The sequence below is a fragment of the Hipposideros armiger genome, unplaced genomic scaffold (assembly GCF_001890085.2).
Source record: "Hipposideros armiger isolate ML-2016 unplaced genomic scaffold, ASM189008v1 scaffold_223, whole genome shotgun sequence".
Lineage (NCBI taxonomy): Eukaryota > Metazoa > Chordata > Mammalia > Chiroptera > Hipposideridae > Hipposideros > Hipposideros armiger.
The window spans coordinates 1,798,143-1,821,210 of NW_017731573.1; the positions used below are offsets into that span (position 1 = coordinate 1,798,143).

At 39.4% G+C, this 23,068-nt stretch overlaps 1 protein-coding gene across 6 annotated transcripts in view; it reads left to right on the forward strand.

Annotated features, from left to right (window-relative positions):
• The window catches only part of AUTS2 (activator of transcription and developmental regulator AUTS2), a 1,181,390-nt gene that overhangs the window by 366,715 nt on the left and 791,607 nt on the right, over positions 1 to 23,068 (forward strand). Inside the window, exons 1-2 of one of the 6 annotated variants that reach the window (XM_019654465.1) lie at positions 11,592 to 11,725; positions 11,917 to 11,975. The exons of the other annotated variants lie outside the window; for them this stretch is intronic. Coding sequence (XP_019510010.1) covers positions 11,928 to 11,975 — 48 coding nt within the window. The 5' untranslated portion in view covers positions 11,592 to 11,725; positions 11,917 to 11,927. Of the gene's footprint in view, positions 1 to 11,591; positions 11,726 to 11,916; positions 11,976 to 23,068 lie in introns of those variants that run through there. 6 annotated transcript variants of the gene reach the window in all.

Genomic DNA, 23,068 nt, shown 5'->3' on the forward strand with positions numbered 1-23,068 from the left:
GAGGCACTGATGAGAATAGGAAGCCCCGGCAACCAGTCCCCACTCTCTTATTGGCTTGTTCATTCAGCTAGGTGTTTCTCGAACACCTGCTTTGTGCCACCCATCTTCTGCCACAGGAGTCAGCACTCTACAGTCCGCTGGCCAAACCCGACCTGGTATCTGACTTTGTAAATACAGTTTCCTGAGGAACATTGCCACACTCCTTTGTTGACATGTTTTCTGCGGCTGCTTCTGAGCTGATGGCAGAGTTGAAAAATTGTGACAGAGAGTGTTTGGCCTGCAAAGCCTGAAGTATTTTCTACGTGGCCCTCTTCTGAGAAAGATCCTGGATCTGTTCTGGGAGATGAGTCAGTACTTGCTTCTGGTGCCGTCCCATGGTGACTGAGCCACAGGCTGCTTGGTTTCTGTCTCCTGTGCCCTGCTTGCCAGAAGCCTCCACTGGAGCCACGCGAGGGCACAGTTGAGCAGAGCGGCGCAGGGAGAAGCCTTCAGCCAGGACATATACATCCTAGGTGTCCACACAGGCAGTGCTGTGCGGAGAACGAAAGGCGGGGAACCTGGAAACTTTGGCTCTGGAATCAGGTCCCTCTGTGACCCTCTCCCTGGGCCTCAGTTTCCCTCCCTCTGTAACTAGGACATCACACTATACCAGCAATTCTCAAACATTATCCTGCGTCAGAATCACCTAGAAGGCACAATGAACATACGGCTGGGCCCCACCCTGCCCACCCAAGGTTTGAGACTCGACAGGTCTTTGGAGGGCCTGAGAATTTGCACTTTTAACAAATCCTCAGGAAATGCTGCTGCTGCTGGTCTGGGGCCACCTGAAGAGCCACTGCATTAGACCTTCTGTCAGGACTTCCGGGAGGAGTCACTGGTCACGTACAGCTAGTTAGACAGTGGGACTGGATCGCTTTTGGCAGCCTGCCTCTTTCTGGCATTAGGAAGAAGCAGGCTGGGGTGTCCCCTGGGAGAAGGGACATTTGGAGAAGATCCATGTTCTAGATGCCCCTGTGATGTGTAACCCAGAGCTTTCCTGACTGAACGCAGATGCTCACGTCCCACTATACACAGGGAGCTACGGGCCTCCTCTTAATAATCGGTCATCACACATTTTGCTTATTGCCTCTGAAATTCTAGGCCTGCAGTGGTCAGACTTGTAGGGACGTGAGGAAGAAAAAAGCCCTTTATGGCAGATTACTTTTCATAGTCTGTTCCCCTCCCTTGTCACATGACTGCTATTCTTTACCTTTCTACTTTTGAAAAGTGTTGTATTATTCCTGTTATCTATTTTTTTAAAATAGTCATTTTCTTGATTTTAATAAAGTGCTAATGTTTCAGGAGCTATTGGGAGCCTGTCAGTGTCAGAAACTATGCAAGTTGCTTGGAGAATAACCTTACCTGTGCTTTTGAAAATTCTTGGTACTTTCAATTTTCCTCACTTTTCAAATGAGTTGTAGTTAAACCTGAGGGGTCAGTGAAGTACTGAGTGACATGGACAATTTCAGCATCTGTGCAGATGACCACCAGAAACCATCCTGCCATGGTCTTTGGCATTATTCCCTCTCGCCCTCCCCTCATGTCCTCCTGACTGTCCATTCTCGTGTTTGGGTCTGGGACTGTGTGGTCACCTAGGATTGCTCTTCGTTGGGAATCCCGAACTCGTGTCATTTGTCACTGCAGCTCAGCAGTTTGGGCCTCGATTATCAAGTTCTCTCTTACCTCCTTTCCTGCCAACAGAAACAATTTTCTTCCTTGAACTGTTTTTATATCTTAAAAATCTTTTATATCTTAAAAAATCTTTAAAAATCTGTGCACTTTGTACTAAATTGTATTGATTAATGTTTCTAGTTCCCTTACTACAAAGTGACCTTCCTGAGAAAATATTTTGTATTAATCATTTAGGTTGTTACAGAACCAAGTGTCGTGTATGGTACACAGCAGGCACTCAATGCATAACTGTTTATCCGATCTGGGGAAAGAATGGTAATGGTAAGACGGGTTGCAGTCCAGGTCTGGCTTGCCTCACAGCGCTGTATTCAGGCTTGTTCATTTCTAGTCTCATCTGGATGAAGAAGGAATTGTTTGTTCAATAGGTGATGTTATTTGAGAGATGCTTTGTCTGTTTTCCACTTCTAGTATGCTATTAGTGGTGATTTTTCATTTTGTCAAAATGCATTTTCTTTTTTTCAACTAGAGTTCAAACAAAATGATTTTAGACAACATCCTAAGAACATTTGGAAAGAGGACATTTCAGTCCTGTTTCCCCCTTTGCTTAAAGAAGTATGTGCTGCTGTAATTACTAATTGCTGCAGTAAGGAAAGGCAGATGATACATATGTTTGTGACAGTTTTCCAGAGGGAGAGCTAAGGAACCAGGCTGGTTTTTCCATAATGTGAACGTTATTCACAAACTATTACCATAATTGATGCACCAAGCCACTGTAGGGTAAATAATGCGTTGTGTGTGGGAAGCAAGCTAGTAGTCAATGAATATTAAAGAACAAAACCTCATTTTAAAAGAGAAACGGTAATTATAATCATTCTGAATTCATATTGCAAAAGCAGTTAAAATAACTTGGCTGCCATTTATCTTTGTAATTCTGTGTGCTAAGGAAGTAGTTATATGAGTAGAGTTGTATAGAAGGTACACACATTTTTGTAAAGACACAATGCCAACCTTTAGTATTAGTCATTTTTCAAAGACATTTGATGCAGAGAGGAGGTGAACATAAGCGAAGTTAATCAGTGCGATTTATATTGATGGGGAAGAGCACAGTTAGTTTTCTTATGTTGGTATTTTCTGTTTACCTGCAATGTCTTGTTCCAGTCCTTGACCAAATTGGCTTCTGTGTTTTTTTCAAGTCTCCTTTTTCATAGACGTCTTTCCCAACTACCTCTAATCCCTGTATTACTGCCTTATAGATGCTCATCAACTCCTTGTGTGTGGTGTATTGATTTGCACTTCTGGGATTTGCTGTTTTGTAATCGGAAGTCTAAGTCATTTCTCATGTGTATCACCCATCTCCCCAACCAGACGGCCACGTCATTTCAGGGAGTGATTGGGGTGTGTGCGTGTGCATGCATGTGTGCGTGTGTGTGCATGTGTGCGCGCATGCACATGTGTTTGCGCGCGTGTATGTACGTGTGCACCTGTGTGCGTGTGTGCGCGCGCGCGTGTGTGCACGTGTGTGTGTGTGTTTCCTTCTTGTACCCCTCATGGAGCATGCTTAATGCTCTCCCACCTGTGCACACTCCTCAGTAGGTACCCCTGGTTATCTCTCTCTGTGTGCCAGGTGTTGCCTTATTTTTGGTAAGATATTTAAGTTTTGTGCTTGCTCACCGGGGCCTCTAAAAAGTGCTCTGATATAACCGGAAATAATGAGATCCCAGTGGTGTGGAATTTTTGTTGAAGTTCCTTTCATCTTGGTTAAGTTCTGAAGTCAGAGGGAAAGATGCAGCTTTTGTCACTTGGTATTGAGTGTTTTTGATACATACATTTTAGATATCGACAAGGTGATTGGGTCAGAGGTTAGATATTTTTTTATATTTTAAAATATGTCATAATTTGTAGGAACCTTTTAGAAAAATCTCATCAACATTGGTCCTGTTACCAGTTGTAATCTCAGTATATTCTGATAAATTCCTTCCAGTATATAGCTGTTCCTTCTGTATGGGCATCTGTCATCTTTTCCTTTATAGCAATGAAAATATGGACAGCTTCCAATATGCTTTCTTAGCTCAAACTTCCCTGGGCCCTTACTGTCAGTCAGAGTCACTATATTCAGCTAGTTTAACCAGCTGGACATATTTCAGAAAAAGGAGTAACTCGAATGCTCCTTCACATACATATCCAGCGTGTAGACAGCACCCAGGTCGTATAGCTCTGCTGCCCTTCCTCTCCTGCATGTCACTCAGCCTGAAACAGTGGCTTTCCTGAAGATTGTCTGGCAAATTCTGAGGAGAAAACAATTCATAGAACCTGCAGAAATCAAAGTATCAAAGATCATCTCTGTGATACCAACGCTGTTATCGCTTGAGCTCGCTTCCTGGGATGGTGATTGTGATCTGGAGGAACGTCACCCAGGGGTGGGCCCCTCAGAGGGCAGGGGGCCTGGAGCGGAGCCTGTGCGGTTGTCCTCACCCTGCATTCTCCACACAGGAGGCCTTGTGTCCTGTCCAGACCTTTCTACCACTCGAGAATCCTAGATGGGGCTCTGGCCTGGCTCCCTCAAGGCCTCTGGAAAGCACCTCGCTTGGAGTGGTGCCGTGAGAGTGTGTTCCTGGCTGTGGGCCCTGGCTGTCGTCCGCTAGGCGCTATGCCTCAGGAGCAGAGTGCAGGTCAGATGCAGATAACACAGGCATGATTTCTGCCTCCTCAGCGCTCACTGAGGCGACTTCTCTCTCCCCTAAAGGTTTTCGGGAAGCATGCATTTATCATGAAATACAGAGAAGGAAGGAACACGTGGCTTTCTTTCCTGCTGAACAGCAGAGTGTAGGATAAAAATCTTTCTGTTTACAATTTAGCTGGTTTCTCTTTGTAATTTGCATTCAAGTCCTTTTAAGCTTTACTCTTAAGCTAAACTTCTGAGCAGTTTAATTGGCAGACTCTTCCTTGGAGGGTCAGGGGACGCTTTTGTAGAGAGATGAAGTCCCAGATGAGAATTGCGAGTTAAGCAAAGGTGTGTGTGTGTGTGGGTAGGTGGTTGGTTCGCATGCAGAGCATGTGCATAGATACATGTGCTTGCTTGGGTGGGGACTGGGGTTGAAGAAGGGAGAAAAGGCCATTCCTCACAGAGGACACACCCTCATGAAGGCCAGAAGGGTCGTGAGGACCTGGCAGATCATTGAATCTTCCCCGAGGTTTTGTGAGAGCTGTGACCAGCCTGTTTGCTGAGAACAGGGAAAGTCCCAGAGAGCCAGCCGCCCCTCTTCAGCCTCTCTTACCAAGCACGCGCTCAGACACTCTGGCAGACGAAATGGTGTGTTCCAGGCGCAGCTGTGATGGAAACAGTTCTTATGGTGAAGCTGAAGCAGTTCTTCCACACAGATTGTCCCATTTTAACAGTCATCTGTTTAAACAAAACCCGAAAAGGTGGGTGGGAGTTGGAAGGAGAAGGAGTTTATGCCAGGAAATGAAAAGGAGTCGCTGCAGAACCTGTCTTAGTTGTGGTTTTAGCTATTAAAAGAGTTCAATTGCTAGTTTGTTATCTCTGTGTATGTAACTTGTAATTCTCCAATAAACAGTAAAAACCAAACAACAGCCATATTTTTATTAGATAACACACTTGCGTTGTCAGAAGTGACGGCTTTGCACTCACAAGCACTTCGGTTCACCAGGGAGCTGCGTAACTTAAGGTCTTCTCCCTCCCTTCCTACAGCAGGTCAGGCTTTGAATGTAATCAGGACGGTGAAGTCTCTGCCTTAGCAGGTGAGGCTTCTGACTTCAAGTCTGAGAAGTGATGTTTCCATTGTGTTTCCAGCTGACTGTAGCTGCTAAGCAAAGGTGAGGAGGTCATGATGTGTAATTGAAGATGACACTGTCTTTACCTTTTATCAAGCTCAGAGTGTGAGCTTGGAGCTGTGCTAACTGCTTGACAACTATGAGCCCATTTAATTTTCACAGTAATCCTCATTTTAAGATAGGTTTATTTATCCTCACTTTGCAGATGGGGAACTTGAGGTTAAGAGCGAGCTATGTGTGACTGGTTTGCATTTATACCCAGCATTTGGCATGATCGGGCTGAGGTTCTTCGATCTCCAAAGCTCTTGCCTGGAAGCACTGCCTGTGGCATTATACTCTCTCCCATAGTAGCCTTCCCCCCGCCCCCCTCTTTTCAGATGCTTTAAACAAACACAGCCAAAACTGTGCCCCCTGATTTGAGCTCCATTTCCTTCCTTACCTCTCATTAAACATATATTCATGCAAATATTAGATTTTCGGTGGAGGGAGATAAAGTAAATAGCAATTTTATATTATCTCCCTTGACTCTAAGAGAATTTGTATTCTGTTATTAATTCTCACTGTTCCATGATCATATTGTGTTACATGACATTTATAACTCAGCCATAGTCTTACCAGTATTCTCAGGATACTCTTATGTGCAGTAGCGTGATTCTCGACTAAGGAGCCAGGAAATCTAGACCAGCTCAGCCACAGACCAGTTAAGAGACCTTGGTGAAGTCACCTCACCTCTTGGGGCTTCATTTCTTTCATCCTGATTTTTGATCCAAGTCAGTTCCCAGCCCGGGAGCACAGTCTGTTTATCAGAACATGAAATAGGTCGCATGTTCTACCCTCTCTGTATATGTTATTTTTAGGTGTTTCTAGAAGGGATGGTAAAAATACATTTAAAAAGCATTATTAAATTCTTACATTTTGTGTTTCTTCAATCATTGAATACCTGCTGAAATGTAATATTGGGTTGTCAGAAAAGTCATGACTCATGTTTGCAACAGATGGCTCTAGTTCATTTTTGGAAGTACTAGAGTCATTTGCATCTATGTTATTGCTATGTCATTTGACAGCTGACAGTTTAGCTTCATTCTAAAAAAAATTGAGCGATTTGGTTATGTTTTGGAGATTTTACAACAAGTTGAAGATGGAAGACCAAACTGTGCATTTTCACCATATTTCACTGTTTTACTTCCATAAAGGGAAGAACGTGCATCAAGCTTGTGAAAAGATGCATAAAGTTTATGGTGACAATGCTCTACAAGAACGTTAGTGCCACCAATGGTTCACAAAATTCTGTGCTGGTGATTTTGATATCAATGACACTCCTCAGTCAGGGAGGCCCACCGAGGTTGATGAAGACAAAATAAAGGCATTAATCGAGTCAAACCCACGTTACACGACCCAAGAGATTGCAGGAACATTGAACATCCATCATTCAAGCGTTTATGACCACCTGAAGAAGTTGGGATACGTAAGCAAGCTCGATATTTGGGTTCCGCATGAACTCAAAAGAAGTTCATTTGACGGTGCGTATAAAGATCTTCAATATGCTCATAAGCGTGAGAAAAACGATGCTTTTTTGAAGCGACTGATAACTGGTGATGAGAAGTGGATTGTTTACAACAATGTGGTGCACACACGGTCTTGGTCTTGATGTGATGATTCGCCTGAAACGACATCAAAAGCAGACATTCATCAGAGAAAGGTTATGCTTTCAGTGTGGTGTGATTTTAAAGGTGTCGTGTTTTTCGAGCTCCTACCAAGGAACCAAACAATCAATTCGAATGTGTACTGTCGGCAATTGGACAGTTTGAACGAATCCATCATCCAGAAACATCCAGAGCTTGTTAATTGTAAAGGAGCTGTGTTCCATCGCGACAACATGAGACCACACACAAATTTGATCACCCATCAAAAATTATCGGAGCTTGGATGGGATGTGTTGCCACACGCATCATACTCACCTGACCTTGCACCATCAGACTTCCACTTATTTCGCTCTCTTCAAAACTCCTTGCGTGGTATAACGTTCAATTCAGATGAGGCTATAAATCAACACCTTGTTCAGTTTTTCACCAATAAAGACAGGTCGTTCCATGAACAAGGAATTATGAAGCTCACTGAAAGATGGCAAAAGGTTATTGAAGAAAATGGGCAATATATCATTGATTGATCTTTGTTCTTTATACAAATAAATGACCTTTGAAAAACAGACAAAATACGTCATGACTCTTCTGACAACACAATATATTAGCAACACAATATGTTTTCTTGTTACTTAAAAGGGAACTTCATGTTAAAAGTTAGGCACTATTGGTTTTCATGAACTTTTAAAGTCTTTCCCCAGGTAGAATATTCACTAGCTTTTGAATGAGTCTTAACTACTTGACTCTCCAAATTTTAACTTTTTGAAACCTTTCATTATCTTACTTTTCCCTTTTTCCATGAGCATTTGGATTTACCATAAAGGGGAAAAACCACAAGGAAATTAATTGACCTTCAAAAAAACCAGTCTTTCATAATCTGTCCTAGAGAGGGGATGTTTTGCCATCATGTCGGTAAATACAATTGGTCCGTGGTCACCCTGTCATCTTCCCCTCCCCACACCATCTTTCCTGTGAAATCCTTACACCTTGTTCTTCTCTCTGACCACAAGCCTCTCTGGCCTCATTTCATAACTTACTCAGTCTGCATTACGGATGCAACCCTCTCATCACACTCTCACTTCCTTGAGGCTCTTGTCTGTCTGCCCATTTCTTCCCAGAAGTAGAGAATTAAAACTCTGTCTGGACTGTTATATTCATTTGTTTTGTTTTTAGATCCCACATATAGGTGGGGTTTTTCAGTGTTGCCCATTAATACATTTACTGAGTTGCTTTTTTTGTCCCTTTCTTTATCCCTTTGGTGGCATTTCCAAACTCTCCCCACTCAGGGCTACAATGATAGAAAATATTTATCAAGAACTTAACTATGTTAGAGAAAATGTGCTATGGGTTTTTTTACATGCATTGTGTCATCCCCATTCTTGCTATATGACCCAACTTTTTCTGACATCCACTCATCCATCCATCCATCCATCTATCCATCCATCCATCCATCCATCACTCCATCACATACTAACTGAGCATGGTGCTGAGCCACAGGCTATAACTGTGATTGAGGCAGAGTGGTGACTTTCTCTCAAAAGTCCTCCAGTTCCGAGGGAGATATAGAGAAGTAAATAGGCAGCAAGAATATTGTATGATAAGTGCTAAGAAGGGGAGTAGTTCAATATTTCAACCCAGACTTGGGAAATAAGGAAGGCCTCTTGGAGGAAGTGACACCTAAGTGCCAATCTAAAGGATGAGAGAATATGAGTTAGGTGATGTGATGGGGGAATATAAATGTTCTAGAAGGAAGAACACCTGGATGCTGGAAAGACTTCAGGGGATTGAGCTGAGAGCCATTGTTCTCAGAGGGGTTAGAGGTCTCTGTGTGAACTCTGTTGACTCTGTTTCCCATCTCCTAAGTGATTTATAGCCTCACTAGTTAACTCAAATAGAATCCGCTGATTATTAGACATGGTCTTTGGGGATGAGTTTCCACACTCTTGCTATCAATCTCAACATGAACTTTTACTATGCACTTGTGTGGCTGCTTTGCTGAAATAGCATTAGAACATTAGGGTGGGTGGAGAGGAACATGCTTCTTCAAAAACATTATGGGAAGGTTTATAGTTATTGTGATGTAGGGATACAGTTTTGTAGGAGGGCTCATCAGGGATAATCAGCCTAAAATCTTGAATGCTAAAATGAAGCTATTGCTTAGCCTGACCTTAATAGCAGCTTAAAAAATGGAAGCATATCCCTTTTCCATAAAGACATTAAGTCACTGACATTTAGGCCTCAGCAAATGTTATGCCCTCAAACACCTTGACCGAGCCTCAGATGAAGGGTCTGCAGGGATGAAAGGCTGGTGCTTCTATGACACACAGATAGAGAAATGAAGGGATGGTCTACACACACCCAGCCGTTTTCAGATGTGAAAGGCGTGTGCACCCCCGTGTGGGCTGTGACCCTTCTGGTTGGCAGGAAAAGTTATCCGTTCGAACAGCATATTGGTTTCATGGCTCCATTCAATTTGAGGAATAATAGTGGACACAAAGCAACTGAGTGGTAAAATATTTCAAACTCTGTATTCAAACCATTTTGAAAGGTGTGTAGGCCGACGATATCAGACATTCAAACTCTCCTGTTTCTTTCTCCTCTCTGCAGACAGGGGTAGTTTACAGCATCCTATAGTTTACTTTTAAATCCAATGAATTTTTTTCAACTGCCACAGCAAACTTTTTATTTTATTTTAATGTTTTATAATTTATTTTTAGTTATAGCTGACATACAGTATTATATTAGGTTCAGGTATACAACATAGTGATTCAACCCCATGAAGTGATCACCACAGTAAGACTAGTACCCTTCTGTCACCGGACAAAGGTATAACTATATGACTGACTGTTCCCTGTGCTGTGCATGACATCTCGTGACTTACTCTATAACTGGAATCTGTACTTAAGCCCCATCCCCTTTTCTGCCCATCCCCTACCCCTCCCCTTTGGCAACCATCACTTTGTGCTTCGTATCTGTGTTTGCTTCTGTTTCATTTTGTTTATTTACTTGTTTTGTTTTTTAGATTCCACATATAAGTGAAATCATGTGGCATCTGCCTTTCTCTGTCTGACTTATTTCACTTAGCATAATACCCTCTAAGTCCATCCACATTGTAGCAAATGGCAAGGGTTCATTCTTTTTATGGCAAAGTAATACCCCATTGTATAATATACCACCTCTTCTTTATCCAGTCGTCTATTGATGGGCACTTAGGTTGCTTTCATATCCTGACCACTGTAAATAAGGCTGTAGTACATAGGGGTGCTGATATCTTTTCAAATTATTATTTTTGTTTTCTTCAGATAAACTCCCAGAAGTGGAATTGCTAGGTCATAAGGTGATTCTATTTTAAATTTTCCAAAGAACCTCCATACTGATTTCCATAGTGTCTGCACCAATTTACAATCCCACCAACTGCACGAGGGTTCCCTTTTCTCCACATCCTCTCAGCTTTTGTTTGTTGACTTTTTTGATGACAGCCATTCTGACAGGAATGAGGTGGTACCTCATTGTGGTTTTGATTTGTATTTCCCTGATGATTAGTGATGCTGAGCATCTTTTCATGTGGAAATCCAGGTTAATCTTAATTATTTTGTATTTGATAAACGAATATTTATTACTTGGGGTTAGCCGTGTGGGAAGCAGGGATGTGCCGTCCGGGACAGGTTTGAGAATCCGCTTTCCCTGCCACTGGAGTGTCTCCTGCACATCGTCCTCAGTGCAGGCGTGCTGACCTGCCATTCACATATGCTGAAGCCATGAGCTTGGGTTTCACCCCTTTTCTCCACTCGATCTATTGCTTGCATTTTGTAAAATGGGTGCTGATGCTGTTTACACGTTTTCTTGATATCTTGGAAGTTGAATGAGTTAATAATAGGAAGACAAAAATAAAAACACTGTGTTTACATTTCTGGAAAAAAACAGTAAGTATAAAGTGTCAATCATTTTCCCAAGCCGTTAGCTCCTGAGGATGATTACTAGAAGCTAGTAGGAGTAAAAGGGAAGAGCAAGAGAAAGCTGCCCCAATTTGTCTTTCTCTGGCTGCAAGAGGTTGATAGATGTTGTTTCAGCTGGAGAATTTAAAATGGATTCTCCCTCACTTTTTGCTAAAGAGACTGGACTGATTTTCCTGCTGTAATCTGTAGGCATGGAGGAAGTCACCTCCTGGGCTTGTTTTGGGGATCATGGGGTTACAGCTGTAGCTGCAGCAGTCCTTTTCCAACACAGGCGCTTGTCAGAATAATGTTTGGCCAGGTGTTAATCTGTGTCCTGAGGGGGCATGCTGGAATTCATTATTAATCCCATGGAATGGGGGGGGGGAGTGGAGCAGGGGGGAGGGGCTTGTCCTTCTGGGATGGTCAGGGCCAAGGCCTGCCCCCCCCCCCGACCCCCGCGCCCAGTGCCCTCACTGACATGTGCCATTTGTGATGAAGGCAGCGAGAGTCCATTTGAGGAATTCTGCTGTCAGCCAGCCAAAAGAACCACACAGAGGCATCGGGTGAGGGAGGGAGGCCGGCAGCCAGGCAGGGCAGGTCTGGAGCAGTTTCCGGAACGAGATCACACGGTGTTCTAGGCACTAAGGGAAGGTGGACAGGAACCCAAGGGGAAGGCCAGGCTGGAAAGTGCGTTTTCTTGCTCCTTTCCCCTTTGCCTTCCTGTCTTTGCATACGTGTCAACCTTTGGAAAACTCAGCATCTGAAAGAAGCCTCGGCTGAAACTCTGCTTTTTCTTCAGCACTATACTGTTGTTTTTGTTTTTTTCTTTCCCTCTTTTTATTTTTTATTTTTTTCATCTTCTCTTCCTCTGAGGGCAGGAGGTGAGACAATGATCAAGTCAAGCTGGTTCTATGTTAAATTCAAGTATGCAGAGAAGGTAAGTCAATATGTTTTCTTTCCCGTGGGAAACCTGCCACCTCCTCGTCTTCTCATTTGTCGGGTACTCTGGCTACTGAGGGTAGAAACGAGCCTGGACATTCTATTTGTAAATGTGTTTCCTCTGGCTTAATGATCCTTGGGTGAAGCACAGGCTCGGTGCGTGCATTCTGACATTGCTGCATTGCAACCAACCAAGAGGGAGAAATCTCCAAACCCTGGTCCAGAGGCATTATTTAGAGTTTAAAGGAGAAAAATGAAGAAACTGCACTAACAGGAAAGGCAGGCTATGCTGCTTTTTGAGTAGAGAATTTCAAGAGGAGTATTTTTGAAACTTGATGCATTTTTAGTTCTGAAACAAATTGACAACAGCTTCTCATTACCTGTAGTCTCCTTAGTCAGAAGTTTTTATTTATTTTTTTCTTTTAGTTGACTGACTTTGTGCCTTCCTGTAAGAAGAGCTTTGCAATGTTATTTGAGTATAGAAAGAATTCCCATCATTCTGGCTGACCACATATGACACTATCTCTTTACTGTGTGTCGGGGGCTATATTTTAGGGAAGCAGTGAATTTTGGTTACACTTGAAATGTTGATGTTACAGTTCTATGCGTTAACATACCATTACTAGGCTTCGGGGAAAGAAGTGTGGACTTGCTAACACGTCTTCTCTTACCTGGGGCTGTTGGCCATCATTTGGATTCTGGATCCACATGTGTCACTTGCCCTGTTGGGAATGTATAGGGTTGGTAGTAAGGTTTCCAGGAGGATTCTGAAATGCCTCCCTTTTGAGAGCTTTCCTTTCTTGATATGTTTGTTAAAAACATTGGCATATTGACTGTAGATTTAAGCTGAGGTCCTAGAGAATGGAATCGTGATGTGGCAAGATGGAAAAATTGTGATGACTACCTTCATACTTCTTACAATTATATGCATAAGCACATTTAAAAATCCCTCCTCCATTCCTCTAGTTTAAAAAACAAGTTGGTACACGTTGGGCTCATTTTTCCTACATTGTGTTTTCTGTATGGATTTGTTTCTGCTGTGTTTTTACATCAGCAGTTGTTCTTTACACACAATAAAAATATAGGATTTTTACTTAAAAGATTTATCCTCCATTTTAAACTCACTTGCACTGTTAACTATTAAAGCTATTATAATTAAAATATTATCTCTTTGTTTACGGGTTGGGAAAGGTTATCATCTTGTTTTGGGATTTACTTTTTTCTCAGTGGATTACTTTCCTTTGAGCAAACCCATTGCTTGCTGTTAGAAATTTTGATAAATTAAAACTACCCCACCTCCTTAACGAAACATATTCCTTTCGCCTTGAATGTCCTGCCGTAGAAACCTGAAACTCACAGTTAAGGAATGAGAGTGAACTAATGTTAAAAGGGGAAAAACTTTTGAGAAATTATCTTTATGGAAAGGAAAAGAAGGGGGACATTAAATTAGCTGCTTCATTTGAATGATAATATTCTGTTATTTATTTTTTTTTAGCAACCTAACAAGGAGAGCGTGCATTCATATACCAAGGCATGGGTGTAATGTAAAGCTAAATAATGTAAGGCTCCATTGCTAACTAAAGAACATCCTTCTTTTATTGGGATAGGGGGAAAATGAGAAATAAAAAAAAAAATCTGTTGTCTTTTTTTGGGGCGGGGCATGCTTATGATTGGTGTTTTAGATCTTTGTGATTCTCAGCAGAACTTTTTTCTTTTGTTTCTTCACAATGGTTTATTTTTTAAACTTGCACTGGAGACTTCTTCCCCCCAAATTCATTGAAATGACTTTAGTTTCATCTGGAGAGATAAAAAGCATTAATGTGCACTCATGGACACAGGTGCTTAAAAAACACATTTAAATCATTCTTTTCCATTTTTTCCCAAAAAGCCAGGATGGTTAATTTGGAATTTCCTCCAATATCTTAAAAAGGCAAAAGAGAAACCCCTCTCTCCATTTTCAAACAATGATATAAACTTGTAATAATCGGAAAGATACTTCTTCTGTGAAGTTTGCCTGTAGCTATAGGAAAATACATTACGTGATACCTTCAGTACTCAGCCATTTCCTAGTTTTACAAACCTGATTTAATCAGTCTTAAATAGTGAGCAAGATAAATGGAATGAAGTCATGCATTGTCAACAACATTGGCCCAGGGGACTCCTATTTCCTTGTGATCATCAGGATTCTGATCTGTTTCCAAAAATTACAGTAAAACACACATCGCTTATACCACCATACATACACACGTCTCTGTATTTCCATTTAAATTATTTGAGTTATCTCTTTCTTGAATATTGTTGCTTCTCAGCCATCATTTCTTCTAAAATACTGTTTACTTGAATTGAGTTCATCATATATCACTCCCCCTTCCCATTCTACAGAATTTCTCGGAGCAGTTTCCTATTTTCATGTGTTTTACTATGTCCTATAACTGATTATTCTAAAATCTCTGTCATTACTCGAGTCTCTTTCTTGAGTTGCAGAGACATACATTTAATTGATTAATTAGATATCTGTCCTGAAATTCAACAGATACCTCAAATGCAACATTCTAAAATGCAGTTAATTTCTTGTTCCTTAACCAAACCTTTCTCTCTCTTGTATTTCCTCCCACTGGTAAGGCATTGCTATCCTACTGGTCATGGGCCTTCCCAGAGGACCGCTTTCATCTTGTTCTGATGAGCCGCCCTCTAATTTCTCGCCATGCTGCTGTTGTGACACCTTCCAGTGCTCTAAGACACAGCTAGAACGATCTTGTTCAAAGGCCAGCCTGAGCCTCTTAGTACCCTGCTCGGTAATTCCCATCTAAGAATCCTCACCCGTTGACTCTCAGCACTGTTAGCACGTGGCCTTGGATATACATGTTGCATTTTATTGTAATTATTTCTTCACCAATATGTGTTCTTTGTAGCACCGTAAGGTCCTAGAGCTACAGATCTGTGTTGTCCAGTTTTTGAATCCCTGATACTGGCACATAGCAGATGCTCTATCATTCTCTGAATGCTCTTGAGTAAATCCATTACTTTTGGGGGGAGTCATGGCAGACACAAGTTTGAATTCTGCTTCTATCATTTATTGGTGGTATATGCCTTTGACAATGTGTAGAAACTTGATATAATTGTTTCCTCATCTATGAAATTGGGAGAATTATCACCTAATGTACTTTTTAAAAATTAAGCTTTTTATTTTGAGCTCATAATAGGTTCATATGCAGGTGTAAGAAATAATACAGAGAAACTCCACATGCTTGTTACCTAGTACCCCAGTGGTGACATCATGTGAAAGTACATCACACCCAGGACATGGAACCTGAGACAGCCAGGGTGCACAGCGGTGTTTTCACCAAAGGGTCTCTCCCGTCATCAGTCTTTCAGAGCCACACCGCCTTCCCCCCAGCCCTACACCCCCACTCATGAACTCTGGGCAACCAGTCATTTTTTCCTCCAATTTTGAAATTTTGTCCTCCAGTAATGTTCTATCAATGGAATCCTACACTGTGTACCTTTTTGGGATTGTCCTTTTCATTCAGCATGGCTCTCTGGAGATTCCTCCCAGGTTGTGTGCTGTTCCTTTGGTTTCTGAGTAGAATTCCATGATGTGGATCACCATAGTTTGTATAATTATCCCCCCATTAAAGGAAACCTGTTTTCAGTTTTTTCTATTAACAAATAAAAGTGCTATGAACATCTGCATACAGGTTTTGGTGTAGACATAAATTTTCTTTTCTCTGGGATAAATGCCCAGGAGTGCAATTTCTGGGTAGTATATTTCATTTTTAAGAAGCCAGCAAACTGTCTTCCATAGGGGCTCTACCATTGCACATTCTCTTCAATGTAGTGTACGAGTTATCCAATTTCTCCACATTTTCATCAGCATTTGTTGGTTACTGTTTCTCTCTCTCTCTCTCTCTCTCTCTCTCTCTCTCTCTCTCTCTCTCTCTCTGGATGCATGTATGTAGCTATTCTGTTGGTATGTAGCTGTATCTCATTGTGGTTTTAATTTGCATTTCCCTAGTAGCCAGTGATGTTAAACATCTTTTCATGTGCTGTTTGTCACCTGAATATCTTCTTTTGTTAAATATTTCTTGCTCATTGGGTCATTGGGGACATTTTCCAGTTGAGTTTTTTTACTATTACTGTTGAGTTTTTAAAAGTTCTTAATATATCCTAGATGCTAATCTATTATTGGGTATGTGGTTTGCAAATATTTTCTTCTAATTTGTAGCTTGTCTTTTCATACTCTTCTCTTACAGAGCAAAAATTTAATTTAATGAGTCCATTTTTGTTTTCTTCATATGACTTGTTTTTATTGTCAAATCTAAGAACTCTTTGCTTATCCCTTGATCCTGAAGATTTCATCTTACCTTTTTTATTCTAAAGGTTTTATAATTTTATATCTCACATTTAAGTCCATGATCCATTAAGAGGTAAGGTTTATATAAGGTGTGAAACTTAGGTCAAGGTTGTGTTTTTGGTTTTCTTTGTGTGTGTTTGCATGTCCAGTTAAGCAGCATTTGTTTCAAAGACTGCCCTTTCTCCATTTAATTGCTCTTGCACATTTGCAGTGGTTCCTCCCACTTTATTCTATTGATTTAGCTATATTCCTACCTTTGCTTTTTCATATAAATTTTAGAATTGTCTTGTCTGTGTTTACAAAAAGATCTTCCCGGCATATTAATAAGAACAGAATCGTTAAAGCAGTATATTGATTTGGGGAGAATTTTAAAATTTACTATGTCAATTCTTTCTATCTGAACAAGGTATGTTTCTCCATTTATTTAGATTTTTTTTTTACTTCTTTTGTCATCATTGTGTGGTATTCAGAGTACAAATCCTGTACATGTTTTGTTAGATTTATAACTAAATACTTTGTTTTTTGAACAGTTAAAATGGTATTGTATTTTTAATTTGAATTCCATGTACACATTGCTAGTATATAGAAATATAACTTATTTTTTATTTTTATGTACTGTGACTTTGATGAATGGACTTATTAGTTCTAGAGGTTTATTTGTAGTTTCCTTTGTATTTTCTAGGAACAATAATGTCAAATGCAAATGGAGACAGATTTATATTTTTATTTCCGAGCTATAAATTCTTATTCTTTTTCCTTGCATTATAGAACTGCTAGAACTTCTAGTTCTGTGTAGAATGACAGTAGTAGAGTGCAATATCTTGTTCCCCATCTTTGGGGCAAAATCACTCAATCTTTTATCATTTAGTATAATATTAGCTGTAGGGTTTTGTAGACGTTCTTTATCAAATTGAGGAATTCCCTTTCTATTCCTAGTTTTCTAAAGTTTTAAAAAATTATTATTATAAATGGATGTTGAATTTTATCAAATGTTTTTTCTGCAATGACTGATATTATCATTTGATTTTTTTTCTTTAGCTTGTTAAAATGGTAGATTATATTGCTTGATTTTTCAAATTATTGAATCACCCCTGCATCTCTGGAATAAGTCCCATTTGGTCACAGTGTGTAATTATTTTTATATATTGCTAAATTATTTTGCTAATATTTTGTTAAGGATTTTTGCATCTATATTCTTGGAAAATATTGATTCTTAATTTTTTTTTTTGGTAAAGGTTTTGCTACCAGGATATTACTAGTTTCATAAACGGGATTTGAAGTATGAGGTGTGATCAAACAACATGGTGACTGTTTAAATAAAAAAAATTATTACAGTAAAAGACACATTGCCATTAATCCCCCTCGAAACACTCTCCCTTACTTAGAACACACTCATCCTATTGTTCTTGCCACTTTCTGAAGCAGTTTTAGAAGTCTTCTTTCATGAGTGTCTTTAATTGTGCTGTTGTGGCTGCCTTGATGTCCTGAGTCGATTCAAAACGTTTACCTTTCATGGTCATTTTGACTTTGGGGAAGAGCCAGAAGTCGCATGGTGCCAGATCCAGTGAATAAGGTGGATGAGGACACACCACAATGTTTCTATTGGACAGAAATTGCTGTACCAGAAGCGATATGTGACACAGAGCATTGAAATAAGGGAGGAGGATTTCTGGCACGCTTGAAAACACACCTTCCCTCAACTGTAGCTCACACCCAACTGACTGCACTGAACAAGTTGAAACTTGTCACACTGTTACCAAGGTTTGATGCGCCACTTCCCATATTGAAGCTCCCTGCCTTTCTTTAGGATGGCACTCAGCAGCATTCACTGTATTTTGTGATCACAACGGAAGGCTCCGTGTCACACGTCGCTTCTGGTATCTGGCAATTTCTGTCAAATAAAAACATCACAGTGTGTCCTCATCTACCTTATTCACTGGATTTGGCACCGTGTGACTTCTGGCTCTTTCTCAAAGTCAAAATGACCATGAAAGGTAAACATTTTGAATCAATTCAGGACATCGAGGAAGCCACAACAGCACAATTAAAGACACTCACGAAAGAGGGCTTCCAGAACTGCTTCAGAAAGTGGCACGTACAATGGGACAAGTGTGTTCGAAGCAAGGGGGAGTATTTTGAGGGGGATTAATGGCAATGTGTCTTTTACTGTAATAATATTTTTAAAATTTAAACATTCACTGTATTGTTTGATCACACCTTGTATTTGCTCACCTATTTTCTGGAAGAGATCGTGTATATCTAGTGTTGGTTTTTTAAACCTTGTGTAAAATTTTCTAGTGAAATCCGTCTGGGCTGGAAATTTCTTCTGTGGGAATTTTAAAATTATTAAGTCTATTTCTTTAATAATTATTGGACAATTTAAATTATCTCTTATATTGAGTGAGTTCTCTTAGCTTTTGTTTTTGGGGAAGTGGTCTACTTCATCTGAATTGTCAAACTTAAGTAAAATTTTTCATAGCATTCGTTATTATCCTTTTGATGTATGCACAATGATATTCCCTATTTCATACCTGATATTGGTAATTGATGTCTTCTTTCTTCTTGGTCAGTATTTTTTTTTTTTTAAAGATTTTATTGGGGAGTTGGGGGAGGGGAACAGCACTGGGGAATCGGGGGAAGGGCAACAGACAAGTTACTGTCGTTTTGTTCTTCAGTCTACTTGTGGAGGATGTTGCTTCACTGGCCCAAGTTGGCATCATCATTGCGCTCTTCCCGGGTGAGGCAGATCAGTCGCCAGTCTCTGGACAGCCGCTCACAGTGGCTGCTGGCTACATACGGTAGCCCATGGCAACCCACTGCCACAGTGGCTGCAGTCTACGCTGTCGCCGGCAACTCACGGCAGCCCAGCTCCAGGTTGAGCTGTTGTTCAGCATCTTAGCTGTAGAGGGCAGTGTCACTGGCCCTCATATGTGGGATCCGAACCGGGGCACTCTGGCATCCCAAGCGAGTTCTTAACCAACGTGCCACTCACCCGGCCATCTTCATTGTCAGTCTTGATAGAAATCTATCAGTTTTATTGATCTTTCCTAAATACCAGTTTTTTGTTTCATTAATTTTGCGTGTTCTTGTTCTCAACTTCATTTTTTTTCTCCAGCTATCTTTATTATTTATTTATTTCTGTTAATTTAGGTTTATTTTGCTCTTCTTTTTCTAGGTTTTGAAGATAATAACTTCGATAATTGGATTGAAAGTTTTTCTTTTTTCTAATTTAATGTTTTTTGCTGTAAACTTCCCTCTCGCTGCTTTATGAGTCCCACAAATTTTGATGTGTTCTGTTTTCATTTTCATTCAGTTCAGTGTATTTTTTAATTTCCCGTGAGACTTCTTATTCAATGCATGGATTACATAGATTCTATAGTTTTGTTTCTAAATGTTTAGACATTTTTTTCTGTTATCTTTATTGTTTCCTAGTTTGATTGCATTATTGTCAGACAACACACTCTATAGGATTTGAATTCTTTGAAATTTGCTGAGGTTTGTTTTCTGGCCTATTATATGGTCTATTTTGGTATAGATTATATGGGCACTTGGAAAGAATGTGTATTCTGCTTTGAGTAGAATGTTCTGTATATGTCAAGTAGATCCTGTTGGTTGTTGGTGTTGTTGAGTTCTCCATCTTTGATGATTTCCTGTTTAGTAATTCTATCAATTGTTGAGAGAGGAGTGCTGCAGTCTCCAATTATAATTGGGAATTTGACTCTTCTTTCTTGCAGTTCTGTCGATTTTGCTTCTTACACCATGACAAAATAATGTGTGCACATTTTAAGAGATATTAACATTTTGGTCAATGTTGCTAAGCAGTAGTTTGCTGTAATCAGAAGTGTTGGATGCTGATGGTAACCACTTTGAGCACCTCTTGTAATTGCAGAAGTCAAACGTGACTTGTATTCATCTTTTGTTATTGGTATATATTAATAGTTTTTTTCCTTTCTTAAAATATGCATGCATTTTTTTGGCATCTTCTGTATATTTTTAGCTCTACTGTTTGGTCCATATATATTTAGGATTATTACATTTTCCTAGTAGATTGACCCTTTTATCATTGTTAATTTCCCAGTTTCTAGTATTTTTGTGTGCTTCAAATGTATTTTATCTGATATTAATATAGCCACTGCTGTTTTGTTTTTGTACATGTTTTTGTGGTAAATATTTTTCATATTTTTACTGTGTATATTATATTTAAAAAGAGTTTCTTGTGGATAGCATTTGGTTGAGTCATGTTTTTTAATTTATTCTGTCAATCTGTCTTTTAATTTGTATATTTAGACCATTCACTTGTAATTATGATTAGGCTTTAAGTTTGCCAATTTTGTTTTGTGTTGTATTTCTGTGTTTTATTATATATTTTTTCTGTCTTCTTTCCCCTCTCTTTCCTGTAGGTTATTTTCTAGAATTTTCTCTAATTCCATTTTGTTGTATCTATAGTGTTTTTGAGTGCATATTTTCATATATAATTTTTAGTGGTTGCTCAAGGTATTACATTATTTATATGCAACTTATAAGTCTATTGATAAGAAGTCCATTATCATTCTTTCCTCTATGGGTCATGCATTTTTTTCTCCTGGTTGCTTCTAGATGTTTTTTTTTTTTCTATCTTTAGTTTTCAAAACTTTTAACATGATATTTCTTGGTGTGGATAGCTTTGGGCTTATTCTTCTTGGGTTTCTCACAGCTTCTTGAATCTGGAGGTTTGTGGCTTTTGCCAAATTAGGAAGTTTTACCATGTACCTTTTAGCCCTTCTGTCCTCTCCTCTTTTATTAAGTCTGACAGATTCCTGATGCTCTGTTCTCTTTTACTTCCCTCTCAGCCTGTATTTCCTTTGTTATTTAGATGGAATAATTTTAATTGTTCTGTCTTAAAGTTCCCATATTCTTTCCTCTTTCCCTCTACCTGATGTTGAGTTCACCCATTGAGTTCTATTTTCAGTTAAAAAAATTACTTATTGTGGTAAAAGCACATTACATAAAATTTACCATCTTAGCCATTTTTAAGTGTAAAATTCAGTACAGCTGACTCTTGAACAACATTGGGGGTTTAGGGGTGCCAACCACCCACACAATGGAAAATTTGCTCATATGTTAAGTCTGCCCTCCACATACCTGGATTCCCAACTGTCAGTTGACCCTTGAACAAATAAGGTTTGAACAGCGCAGGTCAATTGAAATTGTGTGGATCAATTGAAAAAATCTGTATATAAGTTCAAACCCATATTGTTTCAGGGTCAACTGGATGTTCGTATTGTTGTGTAACAGATCTATTGTACTTTTTCATCTTGCAAATCTGAAACTTTATACCCATTAAACAGGTCCTCTTTTCTTTTTTCTCCTAGCTACTGGTAACCACTATTTGATTTTCTCCTAGCTACTGGTAACCACTATCTGTTTTTATGAATTTGACCACTTTATGTATGTCATATAAGTAGAATCATGCAGTATTTGTCTTTCTATGACTGATTTATTCCACTTAACTTAATGGCTCAAGGTTCATCGATATTGTGGCATGTGACAGGATTTCCTTCCATTTTAATGTTGAATAATTTTCAATTGTATGTATAGACCACATTTGTTTATCCATTCATCCATTGATGGACTTCTGGGTTGCTTCTACCACTTGAATATTATGAATAGTGCTGCTGTGTATTGGGGTGATATGAAGCTCTGCTTTCCATTCTTTGGGATATATACCCAGAAGTTTATTGCTGGATCATATAGCAGTTCCACTGGTAATTTTTTGAGGATCCTCTATATTCTTTCAACAGCAGTTGTACCATTTTATAATCCCACTAACAATACACAAGGATTAGAACTTCCCCACATTCTCTCCAACACTTGTTATTTTCTAGTCTTTTGATCGTAGCTATTCTAATGGGTATGAGGTTATATTGCATTGTAGTTTTGATTTGGATTTTTCTGATAATTAATGATGTTGAATATCTTTTAATATGCTTTTTGGCCATTTGTATGTCATCTTTAGAGAAATGTCTGTTTGAGTCCTTTGCCTATTTTTTAATCTTGTTATTTGATTTCTTGTTGTTGAGTTGTAGAAGTTATTTATATATTTTGCATATTAACCCCTTATCAGACATGTGATTTGCAAACATTTTCTCTCATTTCATAAGCTGCCTTTTCATTCTCTTGATTGGGTCCTTTGATTTACAGAAGTTTTTAAGTTTGATGTAGCCCCATTTGTCTGTTTTTGCTTTTGTTGGCTGTGGTTTTGGTGTCATGTACAAGAAATCAATGCCAAATCCAGTTTCATGAATCTTTTCCCTTATATTTTGTTCTAGGAATTTTATAGTTTTAGATCTTAAATTTAGGCCTTTAATCCATTTTGAGTTAATTTTTATATGTGATGAAAGATAAGGGTACAATCTCATTCTTTTGCATGTGGATATCCAGTTTTCCAAGCACTATTTTGTTGAAGAGATCGCTTTTTTCCCGTTGATTGGTCTTGGCATCCTTCTCAATCATTTTACCATACACACAAGGGTTTATTTCTAGGCTCATTGTTCTATTCCATTGGTCTCTCCATCTTTATGCCAGCACCACATTGTTTTGATTACTGTAGTTTTGTAATATGTTTGAAATCATGAAATGTCAGTCTTTCAACTTGTTTTCTATTTTTTTTCATAATTGTTTTGGCTATTTGGAGTCCCTTGAGATTCCATCAATTTTAGGGTGAATTTTTCTAGTTCTGCAAACAATGCCATTGGGAT